General features: G+C 43.2%; 1 protein-coding gene and 1 long non-coding RNA gene across 2 annotated transcripts; both read right to left on the bottom strand.

Annotated features, from left to right (window-relative positions):
* Positions 1-101: 101 nt before the first annotated feature.
* Pka-c3 (Protein kinase, cAMP-dependent, catalytic subunit 3) lies at positions 102-6,476 on the bottom strand. The gene is made up of 5 exons (XM_071711271.1): positions 5,123-6,476; positions 2,430-2,592; positions 1,379-1,642; positions 703-1,033; positions 102-517 (listed from the first exon to the last, which is right to left on the bottom strand). Exons 1-5 carry the CDS (start codon positions 5,211-5,213, stop codon positions 371-373), a joined length of 996 nt encoding a protein of 331 aa, XP_071567372.1. The 5' UTR covers positions 5,214-6,476; the 3' UTR covers positions 102-370.
* A 398-nt stretch (positions 6,477-6,874) lies between these two features.
* Positions 6,875-10,493, bottom strand: LOC139775371 (uncharacterized). The gene is made up of 3 exons (XR_011718813.1): positions 10,278-10,493; positions 9,098-9,913; positions 6,875-9,030 (listed from the first exon to the last, which is right to left on the bottom strand). It is a non-coding gene; the product is annotated as an uncharacterized lncRNA (long non-coding RNA).
* Positions 10,494-16,871: the final 6,378 nt, after the last annotated feature.

Below are 16,871 nucleotides of genomic sequence, written 5' to 3'. Positions count from 1 at the left end.
AAATACAGCTCAGCAATATACGTATGGCGACGTAATATCTTATGACTCTCAACAGTTTTAAGAGAAACAGATAAGTTGAGCATTAAAATGTACACTTAAAATTTCAACTGTTCAACCTTTATTTACAGAATCTCATGAAAACAACAAAAAGGAATATCTAGCTTAGAGCACGTACAAATAAATAAGTAACACGCAACGAAATATAAAAAGTTATACCTATGTACAGAATGGAAAATTAATTATTATCAACATATCGTGATCACGGTTGTTCTATACCACAAAGTGAGTTCTTCTATTTAGCGCGGTGCCATGGTGAACTTGTGAGCGTAGAATATTTGTGACTATTCAAGGGGTATCGTCACACTAGCTGTCAAAAATCTTGAAACAGAGCTAGTTGGTCCGGCGGCAAGGGTGGTTGGGAACGCCAGTCGGTTTCGGGATAATCGTCGAAGCAGCTTGCGTCGCCCGGCGTTTTCACTCGCGGCCTTATCGGGGGTGTCAAGGCTCTTTGCGGCACCTGTGGACATTCATCGATCGTTTAACCGCCGCTGCGCTTCCGACATATCACGAAACGTAAAGGCACGCATACAGTGATTACACTTATTAAATACTAATTTTTTTGCTTCCGTCATTTCTTTTTTATCTCGCTGCGCATCACACGTACATCACGCGAAATTAAGTAGACCGATATGATCAAATTACCAAGGGCCATTCGACCAGCTTAAACCATCGATGCCTCTTGACGTCCTCGGCGCCCTGCCTCATGTTTCCCAATCTCTTGGTACGGTCGGCGATCAATAATTTCTTGATCAGATCCTTCGCGATGGGATCCATGTGCTTCGGCCATTCTATCCTACCGCTCAGGATCTTCTCGTAGATCCCGAAAGGGTTGTCGTCGAAGAACGGCGGATATCCCGCCAGCATCTCGTAAATTAAAACGCCTAACGCCCACCAGTCTACGGCTTTATTGTGTCCTTTGCTTTGAATTATTTCCGGCGCCAAGTATTCTGGCGTACCACACAAAGTCCATGTTCTAAAAATGCACGTGTTAATTATAGCCACGGTTTCACAATGTTTATTATGACATGCCGTAACAGGTGAAGTTCAGCCGTAACTTATGCTAATTGCGTGACATTGCAGATCTTGCTTTATAACAGATGGTCTTTATCAATGCAATTTAAACTTACAGAAATTAGTAAGAAAAAAAAACAAAAAATGACATTAGATTACAGAACATTTCATTATGTAAACTTGTTAATTTTACTGTTACACGCTTACGCTTTTCCGTTTTATTAACAAGCAAACTTCAATTTATTTATTTTCAATCGTCGTCAATTCATATCCTATTTTTAAGTTATTCTCGTTCTAAGTGACTCACCTATCCGTAAGTTTCTTGGAAAAACCGAAATCGGTGATTTTGAGGTGGCCCTGACTATCGAGGAGAAGATTCTCTGGCTTGAGGTCTCTGTAAACTATATGCTTGCTGTGCAGATAATCCAGGGCGCAAACTATTTCGGCCGCGTAGAAACAACTCGTGGGTCCGGCGAATCTTCCGGCCGCCCTCAGGTAAGAGAAGAGCTCTCCCCCGGCGACGAACTCCAGCAGCATGTACACCCTGGCCTCGTCCCTGCCGCTCCACAGCCTGAAAAAAGCAGCCCCATAATCTCTTAATCCTAGCTTGGTCACACTTATTTTCGAGCCCTCAATTCGCCACACTCCGGTCCGTGAGACCGCTCGACTTTGACGCATTGTCATTTTCATTCTAATTAATATTTTTTAGCTTGTACTGTAGAAATTGGAAGTACAGACTCTGAATAAGATGTTTATGATAATTATTAGGTCAAGAAAATGATTTGAATTTAAACTGAACTTATTATAAGGAAACTAGAAAATTATGTTATTACGTGAAAACTAGAAAACTGAAAAACGTTCAGCGGTCCACTGGACCGGAGTGTGGCAAGCTAGAGTTAAGATGTTATAAACCAATCGCAGAGCCGTATTAGCGTCTTAAGACGTTACTTAAAGACGGTCTTGAAATAAGAAACGGTCTATGAATATAGTCCGGGGTCATAGTCTGAAAAGAAGGTGACAAGCTGAGCTGTTACGCGAGCGCAGATCTCGATTTCGCAGCGCTGACTGAAAAAGCGTTCCCCTCGCGAGTAGATCGATTTCTCTCGCCTTTATCCAGCTATTATTCGCGACGTGGCGCAAGTCGTAACGGCGTTTGCATGTATCTGCTTAGACTTGGCCGCGCTTTTTTATCGTATCGTCTTCACGAGAATCCTTTCCTTGACCGACAAACGCAACACTTTGTTCATTCCCTTCATTACATCGCGCGTTCGAACAAGCACGCTTGAAGTAGTTAGGGAGTAATTGCCAACCATTCTCAAGCAATGTTTTCCATTCAATAATAGACGTATAATACTTACATGTTGACAATGAAAGGATGCTTAACTTCCTTCAGGATTGTGATTTCATTGCGCAAGTGCTCGACTTGCTTCAGTCTGATCACGTCCACCATGGAGAGGATTTTTAGGGCGAGAGGTGTTTCATGATGCCTGCAGAGAACCACCCTGCCGAAAGTGCCTGTGCCTAAAAATTGTATTTAAATATTTAAATTATGTAGATATTTATTGGGGTTTACAAGCGCGACTTTAAAGATAGGGGAGACCGGGGCTAGAAGTCACACGGGTAAGTTGTTACAAAGCTTATATCTCACTTAATAGATTGAGTGAAATATTCTTCTCTATAGTGTAGGTTGCTCCTATCGTGTTAGTCGGGTGTACGAAATAGCTCGTTTCAAAAACATCGCATGTGATATTTACGAGCACTTTTTAAAAATTGGAGGTCGTGAGTAAATTTTTCTTGTTCCTCTATTTTTATTGTTCCGTTGGTTTTTGGAATTATTAGTCGTAATTTCTTTTTAGTCATAAGAAATATTATAGTTTTAGATAATTTTTCCTGTATTTAGTTAACCGTCATTGCAACATAGTTTATAAATATAATCTTTTTTGTTCAAACTGACCGTTCAGGGTCTAAGTTGTCTCAAATGAGATGGGATTCAAAGTTTATGAGAATTATTATTCTTTTATTTACTCAAAGTTATGAAAGTATTACAAGGTTTATAAGAATTATTATTCTTTCATTTACTCTAAGTTTATGAGAATTATATTACAAAGTTTATGAAAATTATTAATTTTTTGTTTAATTCATGCTGCAATGTATTATTTAGTTAAATTTACCAAAAACTGGCACTAACTTTAAAATATTAAACCAGGAACTATTTGTCGTATGTTTCTTCTACATGAAAGATACATGACACATGACAATCAATCCAGAGTCATGTGACAACCAATCCTGGGTATGGGGTAAGTTGTCACATTTGCACGATTTTGCTTAGAATTAAATAACTTTTTTGTGTATAAATATATGCAAGTCTAATATTTTATTTCTTACACCTAAAGGATGTAGCTACATTATAAAGTAGTATACGATATTATAAAATATTGCTAACATTTTTTTTTAAATCAGTATTTGAAAAGTGTGACAATTAGCCCCGGTCTCCCCTATCCGTAAATTAGAATTTATAATTATTTTATATCATAATAATTTCCTCTTTCCAATATTATGAGAGCCAATCTTATTAAATTGAATAATTTTCGTATTTAACGAAACATCCTGATGATACTGGGTGGGTGTCTTCGATCCGTTGATATTACGATCAAAAAAGTTCAATGCAACACGACTTCACGAATAACAAGTACGTTTATAGCAAAATGTGGCATCTATTGAACCATTGAAGTGACCGTTAATTACCAACGCTTTCGACGTTCTTTTGATGTGATATGCATTGCGCGGCGCGGTCTATTTAATGCACTTTCCCACGAATGCAGGTGACTCGGTTGTTCTGGTTAACGTACCGTGACCAATTAGCGCGCATGCAATGAGCCTTGGCCAAATTAAACAGCGAAATTGGCCGTCACGTTGCAGCGGCCACCGCGCGCGAGGTTTCGATGTTTATGCGCGCGTGCACTTGTGTCAGTTGTGTCGAAAGTGTATCTCGCGCGTGGAATAGCGAGACGAAATTGGCCGCGTGATAGGCCCTTAGCCAGGGGCGGCCGGCCGGGCGGCATGATACATGCGTGTCGTCTATACAGACGCCGCCGCGACGGTGAGAAGACCGCTGGCCAACGATGACTTGGAACAGGTGTCAACGGTAAAACGACGAAGCGCTTCCGGTGATGGCGTGGACGCTTTAAATACTCGCGCGCGACGGACGCGAATTTAGGTGAAGCGTCGTCGCGCGGCAGTCTCGAGCGAAGAAATTGTCCAAGCGACACCGAAATCCAGAAGCTGGGTCTTAAAACATTTTTTTCTCTAATGACGGCGGTATAGCTCGAACGCATCTGGGGCTAAAATTACGAAAAGAGGAAAAAGAGAGTCTCACCGGCCGAGCACCTGCAATTTTCCGAACCATTCTCTCACATAATTCTGACTTTAACGAGCAGTTAAATATATATACCGCATATCCTCTTACTCTCTGGTGTCCCACTTCGAAAACGACAAATTTGATTTCTTCTCGCTCGTTATTTTTTCTTAAATCCCGTGTGATCCGAAATATTATATTTTTATTATTGCGAACTGAGTTTCTACTTTCTATTTATTCTTGCACAAATATACATACGACGTTCACAAATTTATATCTCTGAATTTAACAACTTTCTAACAGTATTTTTATGCATCGTTAATGTAAAAAATTTCTCTAATTGTAATTTTATATAAGTATTTATAATTTGATAAATATATATCAATATTTTAAAAGATATTAATCGCGCTATCAAGTTTAATTTTCTTTTTTTTTACATCGTGCCAGTTATAAACAAAATTCTCAGAAATTTTCTGAAAAATGAATATAAAATAACTCTTTCATAGAATTCAAATTCAAAAATTGCGTATTGTATCGATTTAGTCTTTACTATTCACTTATGCCAACCACAAATATTAGCTAGATAAAATTTTAATAAAAATAAAATTGTATAATAGGAAGAGACAGACAGAGAGCTCAGTGTAAAACAGAGTAATCCCAATCGGCTTTTCGGCTAGGATAATATTTCGAGCTTACCGATAGTCTTGATGATTTCCAAATCGTCGATGTCATATCGTGGCGGGTCCTCCTGCGATCCCTCGTCGTCAGACGTGGTGTCCCCCGACATCGTTTACGGAGTACTGTCGAGCCGAGCGTCGTCAGAGAAAGTTTCTGATTTATTTCTCCCAGGCACCTCGACACGTGGAAAGAAGAAAGGAAGCCCTGGTTCAACGATCCACACACCGCGATATTCTTAGACCACGTACCGACGACTACCCGCGCTCATGTCTGCTGTGCGTGACTTCAACTTGTAGCTTGTAAACTTGTAGCTTCCCAGAAACGACTCTTCGTCGGTCTTCGATATAAAGATCGCGAGTCTAAATGTGTAAAGATCACCCGGTGCACGCTGATCGCGTTCGAAGACGATAGCAGGCGTTTCCGCGAATTCCCCTTCAATTGGAAAACACTTTGCGATCGGTATTGTCTCCAGGAAGTGTTCTCATAACTACCGCTCGAAAGCGAGCCGAACGAATGTCCACGTCAACGACCCTCCTTTCTTGCGGCTCTCGCTCGGAGCGGTGAAAATGTGCGCGTCGATTTCACAAGTGTCATTTAACTGGCGGCAAGTGCGCGCCGCGCGGTTTCGCTCGGGCATTCGAATGTAGAAAACGAGTTCGCTTTCTGCGTTTCCACCGCGGCCGCAACGCGTCGAGCGGCTCTATCGACGAATTTTATCGGCTCGGTTCTCCCGTGCTCCGATTAAATATCATTGCAAAAAGAAAAAGTGCAGTCGCGAACGCGTCACGCGAGCGTTGCCGCGATTTCCGCTCGGGGGGGGGGGGGGTATACCCCGTGCGCGAGTGGTATTTGCAATCGGTAGCGTTCCGCCCGTTCACTTCGTATGCCTAGCTACGTGTTTTGCAACTTCGTTAACTAAGCTGTCATCCTTGGTTCTAATTTCAACGCGTCTGTCTCACGGTATAATTCCAATTTCTTTTCAATTCTATTCGATATTCAGGAGTAGCACATTATTTAAACTCCGACACGCGGCAGCTGAGCGGCGCACGTGAGTGATTGCCTATTAAACCGCTCGCTTCCCAGAAACGAGCGTCGCGGCGTCGGGCCGCACTAACACCAATGCGATCTCTGACAGCAAGCGCCTCGATCAGCGGAGCACATCGCAGCAGCAGAATTGTATCGTATCATTTCTCCGATATTCATCGAACCGCTCGATCGGACGGAACTCGAAACGCTGCTGGCTGGAGGATGATTACCGCGTCATCCCTGGACCCTGCGCAGCGCGCAGTTCGGATGCCAAGCAGAACTAAACTGGTCACCGAGGGGTCTGAAAAGGCTGTCTATCCTTCTGTTGCCCCCTCCCTTGCCTCGGACCCCCCATTCGCGCCCACTCGCGCTTACTCTCACTGAGCATCATCGGTCTGTACCATCTAGCCGGCGAGATTTATAGGAACCGCGCGATCGATCCTCGAGGAGGTTTGGCGCGAGATACGCATGACGCTCCGAGATAAAAGCGGCCCACCAGCGGAAAGCCGTGGCCCGATAAAAGCGGGCGCAAAAATACGAATCGTTTGTTCTAAATTAAAACTTTCGGTTTCATATTTTGACGAACGTGCGCGAGACGGTTGCGTCAACCCCATAAATACGGGGGCTGCTCTCTCGTCGAGAATGTCGAGATTCGCCCGAAAGAAATCCTGAGATTTAACCGCTCCCTCCCGGATGAGTCTGACGAGCCTGAAATTCATTTCGTGAATCATGCTGGACGATGACTGTGCGTTTCAACATTTTTATTGATGATACATTTGTGAAGGGAACAGATCGCTGCTTAAAGAACCTAACTAAAAGTCTAAAAGTCGCTTGTCAACATGGAAAATCCGCTGTAGATATCAAAGTCCACGAGAGAGCGGATATCCTCGTGGTATATTTCATAAATTGACTATACGTTACTGCCGTTGCAAAACGATCAACGGACGCGGAGCGAGAGCCGGCTGACGATCGGGCGATTCCTTCGAATTTCGACTTATTTTTAAATTTGGCGATCGTCCAGATGCATTTTGCTGCCGACGCTCGACGTCGCGATGACTGACGACACGTATCGGGTCCCAGCGCTACCAGAGCGAGCCCCCATAAATCGCGGGCTTTTATATTTATCGCTAAGTGCTAGCCCGCGGATCTGCAAGCGCGTTAAAAGCACGTTCGCCGATTTTATCAGCGGAAAAATCGCGCCGTTTTTTATCGGCGAGAGCAACGACAGCGCGTGGACCTATTACGGTTTCCATTGATTCGAGATCGTGGAAAAAAAAAGTTCGCGGAATGCAAGGCGGGTAAATTACCGTCACGAATCCATGACTGCGTTCTTTCGTAACCGATATTTGGCGTCCTCGTGTTTCGTGATCTTTAACGTCAACGTAGACGTGTGCGCGATTGTTGCGTAACGAGATAGATACAACGTATATAGCCTAAGTGTTACATATTGCGTCAGCTTGCAAAATAAATTATTGAGGTGCACCTGTTTTATTCATACGCGGAATACGAGAATGGGCCTCTTAACGTTTAACAATTTCGTCCCTCCCTGCTCAACGAAAGTTTTGTAGAGGAAACGGCCACGTGTGTCGCGTGATCTCGATATCGTTGTCTCGGTATCCGTTCCGTAATACGCGCGGGGCTTGATTACCGACCAAACTAAAAATAATAGTTTCCCGGAAATCCCGTCGCGCGATGTCATTCGATGCCAAGACAAGTATAAGCACCTTAATAATCACATATACCAGCTTTGTACGAGGCGTATACTGAAATAGTTTGCGGTTACGAGACAGCGATACGACGCACACGTGTTTTCGACGATGGAATAAGCGCCGCATTTATTGTGCCGCATTATATAAAAGCTCCGTTCATCGATTACTCAATGGAACGCAACAAAAAGGCTACGTGGCCAATCAACCGACGTAGATGTTCTATCTACCGGAACATTCAGTACAATGCCTTTTTTTTATTAACGTATTTATAATGTACAAACGAGGAGAGAAGAATTCTGATTTTTAATGGTATATCGATGAAATGTGCGCTAACATTTTGTTGTACGAGTATATTTAACAGGAAGATGCATTTCAAAAGATCTGATTTAACAGAGAGACTGATATTTAGTTACAATTTTTTTTTTAGAATCGCGTTATTAACATTTAGACAGGGATGTTGGTGTTGAGTGACCACCACGATATATCATCTAGTTCTAGTAAATATCTAGCGATATTTACCGGTAACTCAAGAAACAAATGTGTCCGTTCTGGCGGAGATCGGACGTTTTTAGCGTCACTTTGCGGATGCGAATGAGTCGTCGAATCGATATATATTTGTTACGAAGTTCTGATTTTGATCGTAAGTCAATATTAGCTTTCGCGATGACGATAGTCGAAGATTGATGGCCCGTGAACATCGCACGCGTTATCGAGGAAAGGCGGAGTTTGACTGTCGGGGAAGACCGATCGTTGTTTCGAGAAATAAGTATACAGATTTCAAAGTGGCCAACTATTATAAACAGCAGTATCGGATCTTCATAATTCGCCTCATCTTCCTACATTTCAAATCGCGCTTTTCGAAAATTCATTTTTATTCTAAATAAATTTTGTAATATTATTCAATATGCGAGTAGATATGTCTGTTCTTGAATTTTTTGAAAAATTCATTGACCGCTCTTTTAATTCATTTAATCGCATCGTCGATTTTGAACATATATTTGTAAATGCTTTTTGCGCTGCTATTATGCGTTTTCTCACGTTATTCAGAGCGAACAACAGTATAAATTGCGATGTTGAATCACCACCGCAAAAGTGTCCATACTTTTCAAGGACGCCGAGCCGAGAAAGTCATTGGTCAGCCTGTGACGTCAACGTCGTCCACGGTCTCTGGATGTAGATCAAATTCGATACCTAGAAACCAAGAGACGAATAGATACATCGCTCTAATGTACTTTGGCATGAAATCACTTCTCATTACCATGTCATTGTTAATCCTCCAATTGCCAAACATCTGGCTAAATAGCGTCCGAATACTCCGGATGTCCCGTCCGCTGACGTGTCATTGATTGATGCGCTTCATTAGGTTTTTGGCACCTTCGACCACTTCGTCAAGTTCATTCTTCGCTACATCGGTAAAGACTGAAGACGAAGTGTGGCTTCATGCTTTTCTTAATAGTTGCTAGGCCGAACGTTTCTCCATAGCGTAACAATGATTAGCATGAGTCATCGACCTACCTTGTCACGGTACGCAGGCAAGTCCTTTATTAAACCCGTTTCCACTTGCGTCCGTGTAACGTGGAACACAAGTAATAAGTAATAACGTAATATGATTTGACCTCCCTCTAATCTCCGTTTCCAAGTTTTTTACCCAGGACACGACGACGGCTTTCAATGGACTTGCTGAATAGCGATAATCTTTATTTTCTCACGATTAAAGAAACTTCTACGGCGGTCGTTGTAAAAAGCCACAGGATTTATCTGCGCCGTATATTCGCCTAACGTTTCGTGTCCCCCGCGTGTGCTTGTATCTCCGACTCCGACTCCGCGCGTCGTCACGTTTCCGCGTGTGTATGCGTGTGTATACCGCGATGATTGCCCGCACACACGACACAGGCGAAAAATATACACGCGCGCGTGTGGCTAATCGGCGGTTCCCAGGGAGCACGAAGGTTTCGCTCGGTATTTTCAGCGTTGCCTCCGCGAGCGATCCCACGGCGACTTCCGGTTCCGCGCTGACTTATCCACTTCCCGTTGCTATGACAATTTTCCGCGGCGGGTACCGCGCGGAGAAGCGCTAAAAAAAAAAGTAATAACGTTGTTATGCGCACGCACAGGTCACGGTTCCGCTCCTCCGTGTGCGAGAGAGGAGGATTCAGCGCGTTTCAGAAACTTCACCGTCCGCTGTTAATTATGCACATCGCATTAATTATACCGGTGAAATCTTGCATCGTTATGAATTATGAATGAATGCAATCGCGAAATATTCACGATAAAAAAAAATAGGTACAATCGGGTGAAAATATCTTAACGATTGTTTGTTTGTTGGATCGGAGGAACATCGAACTCCGTCGAGGAATTTCAGCGCAGAAATGAGACGTTACGATGCTCTTTCCCTTCCACTCCGTTTATATCATGCTCAACATGGCGCAGGTGCTTACCTGGGGAGTCAGAGGATGCAGCCAGGCCTGTCTGTTCGTTCGTCTGACCGTCGTGCAACTCAACCTGAAACCGGAAGCGCCGCTTTCTGCCCTGCTGCCCACGAACAATGAGATCGGGAGAGATTCCTGAGAGGACGTGAGCACGATCGAACCACGAGGTGTTTTATCAACAGCCGGGATCGAAAATATTCATTTCTCCGGCTGAAAACCTACGAATTGAAACGTCACGTCCAGTTGTACAAGCTGCGCTGTATTTAGAACCGCGCGCGTCGCGCTACTCCCTTTCTGTATTGTTTAAAAACATGTCAGAAGAATCGGAAAACCTGAATATCCTTTCCCACACGTTTTCAGATTAATTTTTACATATTGTTATTATTCAAATTCTTTTCATATTTAAATGATAAGAATTTCCGACTCTGCTGATATTTTAAAATTTCTTTCTTCGCTTCATTTGTAATACATACATATTCAGGTGTATCTGATAAGGGAATAATTTTCACAAAAATAGTTTATATATATTGATATTTTTCTATGTGCCGTGTAGACGTTGCCGCGATATCGTACAACGTGGCACGTAGACAATCGAGAAAATCTTTTCACGGCCACTACGAAGTCACGTGGTGAGCGTACGTGCAGCAACAGGTGTGACGCAACAGGTAATCAAATGCCGGTATTACGATTTGCTCTTCGTCGAATCGATTGTTTTTCTGCACTTGTCTGCGATTCGAGATTTACATCCCCCTGCGCATTATTTCTCGATCATCGTTTCAACGAAGAATGCGATGAGCTTGCTTGGGTAGTATTTAGAAAGTCAACACCTGGGTGTTTTTAAGAGTCTCGCGCGCAAACTTATTCAATATTTCTTTCTATAGAAAAATTATGAGGAATGTCGACAAAATATTTGTTAACTTGCTATTGTGAATAATACAGAAATAGATAGGTGAGATGATAAATATTATCGCGTAAAGAATTTACGTTAAGGCATACCGGACAGTTTGAAATGAGAATTCCAAGTAAAATTCCATCGGATTCCTTTCTGATTTTGCCGATTCCGCGTATAAGACGCGAACGGGAGAATCTTTCACGGAGTTGTCGACGCTTTTTCCGCGAGAGGTTCCAGCGAGCGATGATGATGAAGAGTTGCGCATTTACTTGCCTTAGCCGCGCGCGACAGGTGGTGTGTGACACGACTTAAGCCGCGTTGCGAATCTGCCTGAGGACCTTGACGTGGCCTTTTTTCCCCCCGGACATTTTCTACTTCTGCCTTCGCAAAGTCCGTTTCCGGTTGGCTCTGTCTCCTCCGTTACGCTCCTCTCCTCTCCTCTCCTCTCCTTGTCCTGTCGTCGCCGTACGCCGTCATCGTCCGCGCGCCGCGACGAAACGAGCATTTCGCTCGGCAAATGCGTCTCCCCGTGACTCTCATCCGCGACGCTTTGCGGCGTGTTCTTGCACAGGAGGAGGTCGTTGCTCGTTGCCAAGCGGTTGCTTGCCACGTGTATGCACGGCGCCTCCGCGGCTCACGGGAAGTAAAGAGAACAGGGGCAGGCTGCTGGTATCTCGTAATAGTTGCACGAAATGGAATTTCAAGTAAATAAAATTATTATAAAATGTACATTATTTTATTAGTAATTTTATTACTTAGCCCTTAAATGCCACACCTCTCAAGAATCTCGTAAATGACACATGGGGTCTAAAAGACCCCAGCATGAAAAATGTCTCCTTACTTATTGATTTTTTGATATTTAGTTATAAAAATTATTTTCAATGTTGTTCAAGGTTTAGAAAAGAGAATAAAATGCTTATATTGTTAAAATTTCAATTTCAACATAGTATAAAAAATTAAGATCGCCAACAGTTAAAATATTGGCTCCAAAATAAAAAAAATAAAAAATAATAAATAAATAAATATGAGCTCCATTTTTGACGGGAACATTTGAAAATATATCATTCTAAAGGGTCTGGGGTCCGCTGGACCCCGGGTGGCATTTAAGGGTTAGATATGCACAAAATTTGGTAATTTAGATTTCTTAAAGATTACCTTAGAAAAATTAATTAGGGTTAATATTATCGTTTGCAATCAGAAAATAGTTTTGGTTGCTTAAGTTTGTTTAAGTCAGACAACAAGAGTTAGTGATTTACATAGTGACGGAAACTTAATTTAATTAGAAATAGATTGTGAAAAATTATACAAAGTGGACATAATACTTTCTACGAATTATATTATACATGTCTCTGCAGAGAGTCGAAGAGCAAAGTAATTCTTGTCTCACGTGTAAAGCTGGCAGGCGAGAGCCATGGTGGAGCGGGCGATGTTGGCAACGAGCTCGGTCCATGTAAGTTTCTCCAATACATACGTGTTTGATGTTTATAAACTGATAGCCGGCGTCGGTGGACGTTTTAATGCCGCGGATACAAGCGCAGCAGAAAATGATTTCCTAGGCTTATCGCGCCGCCGTAAGGCCGGACGCTGTGTATGACACGGGAGCTCCACGGGCCTATTGCTTAAATCCCCCGTGAATTCTTCCAGTGCCATTTACAGAATCCAAGCCGATAGATAAGCCAGCGGAGAGTTGGTATGAGGAATTTCCATCTCTTGGTTGCGCCTCGCTCTGAAACCCTGACAAAGAAACTTGGAAAGGTAATAATCGATAGCGGTGTGGCCTTCGAGGAATGGTATGTCGCAACTCGCAACGTTCTCCAGATGCACATGCACCATCGATAGAAGTCGCTCTACCGAGACTTTAGCTTTACCGATAGCAATAACAATTTCTAAATATCGAGAGAATAAAGTTTTCAGTCGTCGTGATCCTCGTCGTCACCGTTCCGCCGAAAGGTTCCCTTGTTTGGTCGCTTCGGTTGTTTAGACGCGGATGAGTGGTGCCAGCGGTGGCGACGGCCGGCGTCCCCGCGATCTTCGGCGCCGGAGCTCCTCTTGACTCAAGCCTGTTTTGTGTCAGGCGAAAAGTGTGGCGACATGATCGTCGCTAGACTCGCGGATATTTACCTCTCCGTAGCGCATATGTGTGTATGTCCTATGTGTGTGCCCGAGTTGTCCGTCTCTTTATGTCACATATGTATATGTGCATATGTTTGTATGTGTTTATACGCATGTCGTGCACGACTTTAGTGGATGATACGTAACAAGAGCGGTTTTTCATCCTACAGCTATTGTCGACTCGACGCGCGCACTGAGTGACAAGTCTAGGATAAATCAAAGCGAAAAGATGTTAATGGCGTGATAAAGACCGCGAATGTTGAACGATCGTAACGAGACGATACAAAGGCCATTAATCTCGGTGTACAATTATGACAGCGGAAATAGATTTCGGTATTAATAGACCGATAGCCCAAGTTTACTCCGAGAATTTCGAGTCATAAATCACAGAGGACCGGAACGGGGTCAATACGGATTTGTGTCTCCGCGAAAAAGAACACAGAACTCGAAAAAAAATCGTGCCAGAGGGGGTCGGCGAAGGCGGAGGCAAGTGCTAAGCCTGTCGACTGTTTCTTTTCCCCTTCTTGTTCTTCCGTCACGGATCGATGACTCTTCCCGGAAGCCGCGTCTGCTAGATCTCGCGAAGCGCGCCATGATTTGTTCTCCAGGCGTTCTCCACGCTCGTCCTTCAAACTCCAACGTCTCGTCTCGCGAATCCTCTCCCTCTTTCTATATCTCCGCTCGCTTCTCTCTCGATTTGCTCGCTCCCACCCACGAAATCGTTCCCACACCGATTCTTCAGGTTCGACCGGAGCCATGTTGTCGAGTTTTTCACGTTAGGATGTGCCTCCTATCCTCTCCGTCCTCCCGCAGGCTATAATCTAGTCAAGTATCCGTCTATCTGTTCCTGTCTTTCTCCAGCCACTTCTACAATGTATCAGAAATCACACTGTATCCTTCGGTTACAAGTACCCCCTTTCCTGCAAAGTTTCTTTATAAATTCCAAGTCAATTTTTCCGTGGTAAAAAAATTGTGCTAACAAAAGACTGATTTCAAGCGTAATTAAATATCATAAACTACGCATATCGTAACTTTTGATATGCATAGTATATCTTGCCGCAAGTGTTTTATGTTTTCTCGTATTATGCTAATTTTTCGTGATTGTCTCGTGGTAACCAACGTCGAAACGATAACTCTCATTTTTGTCTTATTTAGGATAATCGATTACCGATGACCAAGAAAATACCAAAAAACTAACACCTTAGTTATCTAGCATCGTGAGTTCCCTTTTTTACCTCTAATGAATCTTGTAGTCGAGCGGTTACGGCGCGGCTTGATTTAATTCGTTTCATGCTGATTAAGACAAAATCGATCCACGACCGTCGAAAATGATCGAGATGAAGTTTCACGGAGGAATCGATTTTGCGCATAACGCGGCGAAATAATTTATTTATGGAGCGAGAAAGTATATAACCGAGGGAGTAATGCGCGTACCATCGAGTTTTCCCGCTCGGTTCTCACGATTCGAATCTTCTCCGGTGCACCGTGTATATGCTTGCGATTCTTCGCCGACTATCTGCAAGTCTCTCAGTTCTCAAGCCATTCTTCCGGTCATGCCATCATTCTGGTTCTCACGGTTTATTCGAACATCGAGAAACGCGCGGCACGGAAATAATGGCTGCTCGCAGAAGTCTTTTTAATACACCGCGGTTAAATGCCCCCGTACACACAACGATTATTACTTCGAAAATAATTTGATCGCATTCCTCCGTTCGGTCAATGTCGATGTGATTTTTGTTGGCTCGTTGGCACGTCTTATCGAGCCTGCATAGTCGTAAAAAAATGGTTAAGTATGTCAGTCGGAGCTATTCGTCGAAGTCATTCGACGAAAGATACGTGTTTTCCGGCGCGTTTCTTTCACAAAACTACAGTTATCAGGAAATAATTTATTTCCAGAATAGGTTTGTGCGCGCATCTCTATCGTGACAAAAAGAAGAAATTTTGTAAGTATATTTAAGGAGAAGAATTTTACGCATATATTTTTGAACGTCATATAAATTTTATTCCGCTTCATATAACAATTTAATAAGTAACGCGAATTTTTAATAACCAAAAATAAACGTTATTATTATTATTAAACATTAATTAATTATGTTACTAAATTTTTTATATAACACAAAAAACGAAAAGTTGCAAACACTGTTTTCGTTACGGTCAAGTTACGTTAACTTACAGCAGATGGTCATAGATCTCTTTTTAATATATGCAAAGCGTTTGTCTGTCGGGTTTGAACCAGAGATAAAATTTGTGTGTGCCTCGCAAATTGAGACGCAACACACAGTTGCGCTGCCGGTCCCGCGACGGGGTCTGTTGATTTGTGTAAATCAAGATACACAATGGTTGCGAAAACACAAACGCGTGTTTCGGGCGTGTTTAAGCCCACATTTCGCGATCTCGTAACTCTTCGAACAGGTTTTGTGTGACCTCGACTTCTCTTCTCGTTGGAATGCCCGCTTCTCTTCGTCTTTCCAACCACGATCCGTGCTACGATCCGCCGCGCCGCGCCGCGCCGCGCCGCGCGATCCCAATCGCTCTTCCGTGTTTCGATCGGCGCAGCGATGATGAATCTGTATCGAAGGCACGTGATTAAAGAGAAAATCATCCCGATGTCGACGATCGTGTTCCTGGTTTCTTCATCGCCGAATTACCTCATTAATTTACATTCGCCGATCATCAATACCGATCATCGGCAACGGAATATTAATCGCGTGCAAATACGTTAGCGTAATAATGCATCTCGTAAGATAAAATAAGTAATTGAGAGTAAAATCTTTGTGTCATATTAGAAATCGCATTTTTCGCCATCTGCTTCATTTTTACCGGAAAGAAATTTAACTTGCACGTGAAAGAATGGTTTTACGTCTGTGAATTCGTGCGATGCGCGAGTATCGTTGCAACGTCGAGTTGCGGTAAGAAAAAATTCAAGGGGATAAAAAGTTCCTTCTGAGAAAGAATTAGAGACTATAGCATCTCGGTGCCATGACGAAAGGATTTCACAGTGACGCAACGATATCTAGGACGAGAGACTAGATGAACGGAGAAGGAGAGGATAATTAGTGGTGGGTGTGGGGTGAAGCTGTGAAAACAATAAAATATCAAACGGTCTCCCGGGCAAGGGCTCCGACACTCCGCGCGCGCGCGCTTCGTCTGGCTTCGTGACTTTCGAAATCTTATTAAATCACGACGTAGATACGCCGTTACGAATGCGAACAATATTACCGCGAGAGCGAGCCGATAAATTGCGGTACGTGATGCATTTGCATATTTGCAAAAGTGACACACGCGCGACAGGCTAAAGGCCAGAAAACCAGCACTTGTAATTTCGCTCGGTACGCGTTCTCATGCCGCAAGCGGCAGTTATGTAATTTTCTAACGACTCCGGCAGTCGCGTTCTTTCTGTTATACCCGGCCGAGAAAGAGCCTCGCGAGATTATTCGCGTAGAGCCTCTTAAGTCGCTCTCGTACGATAAGTTCTCGATAACCGCAGCGCTGCATTTGATATATTGAAGCCATTTGTAATTCGTATTATTGCACGAAGGAGCTAGAGGAGGCTCGCCTCCTGCGAAACATCGCTGATTCGTCTCGTTATAACGTAAAAA

This window comes from Temnothorax nylanderi, unplaced genomic scaffold, assembly GCF_030848795.1.
Source record: "Temnothorax nylanderi isolate EJ_2023f unplaced genomic scaffold, tnyl_v1.0 TNYL_tig0097_pilon, whole genome shotgun sequence".
Taxonomy (NCBI): domain Eukaryota; kingdom Metazoa; phylum Arthropoda; class Insecta; order Hymenoptera; family Formicidae; genus Temnothorax; species Temnothorax nylanderi.
Note: the sequence above shows the minus strand (reverse complement) of the source record. Positions and strands in the feature narration are given on the sequence as shown.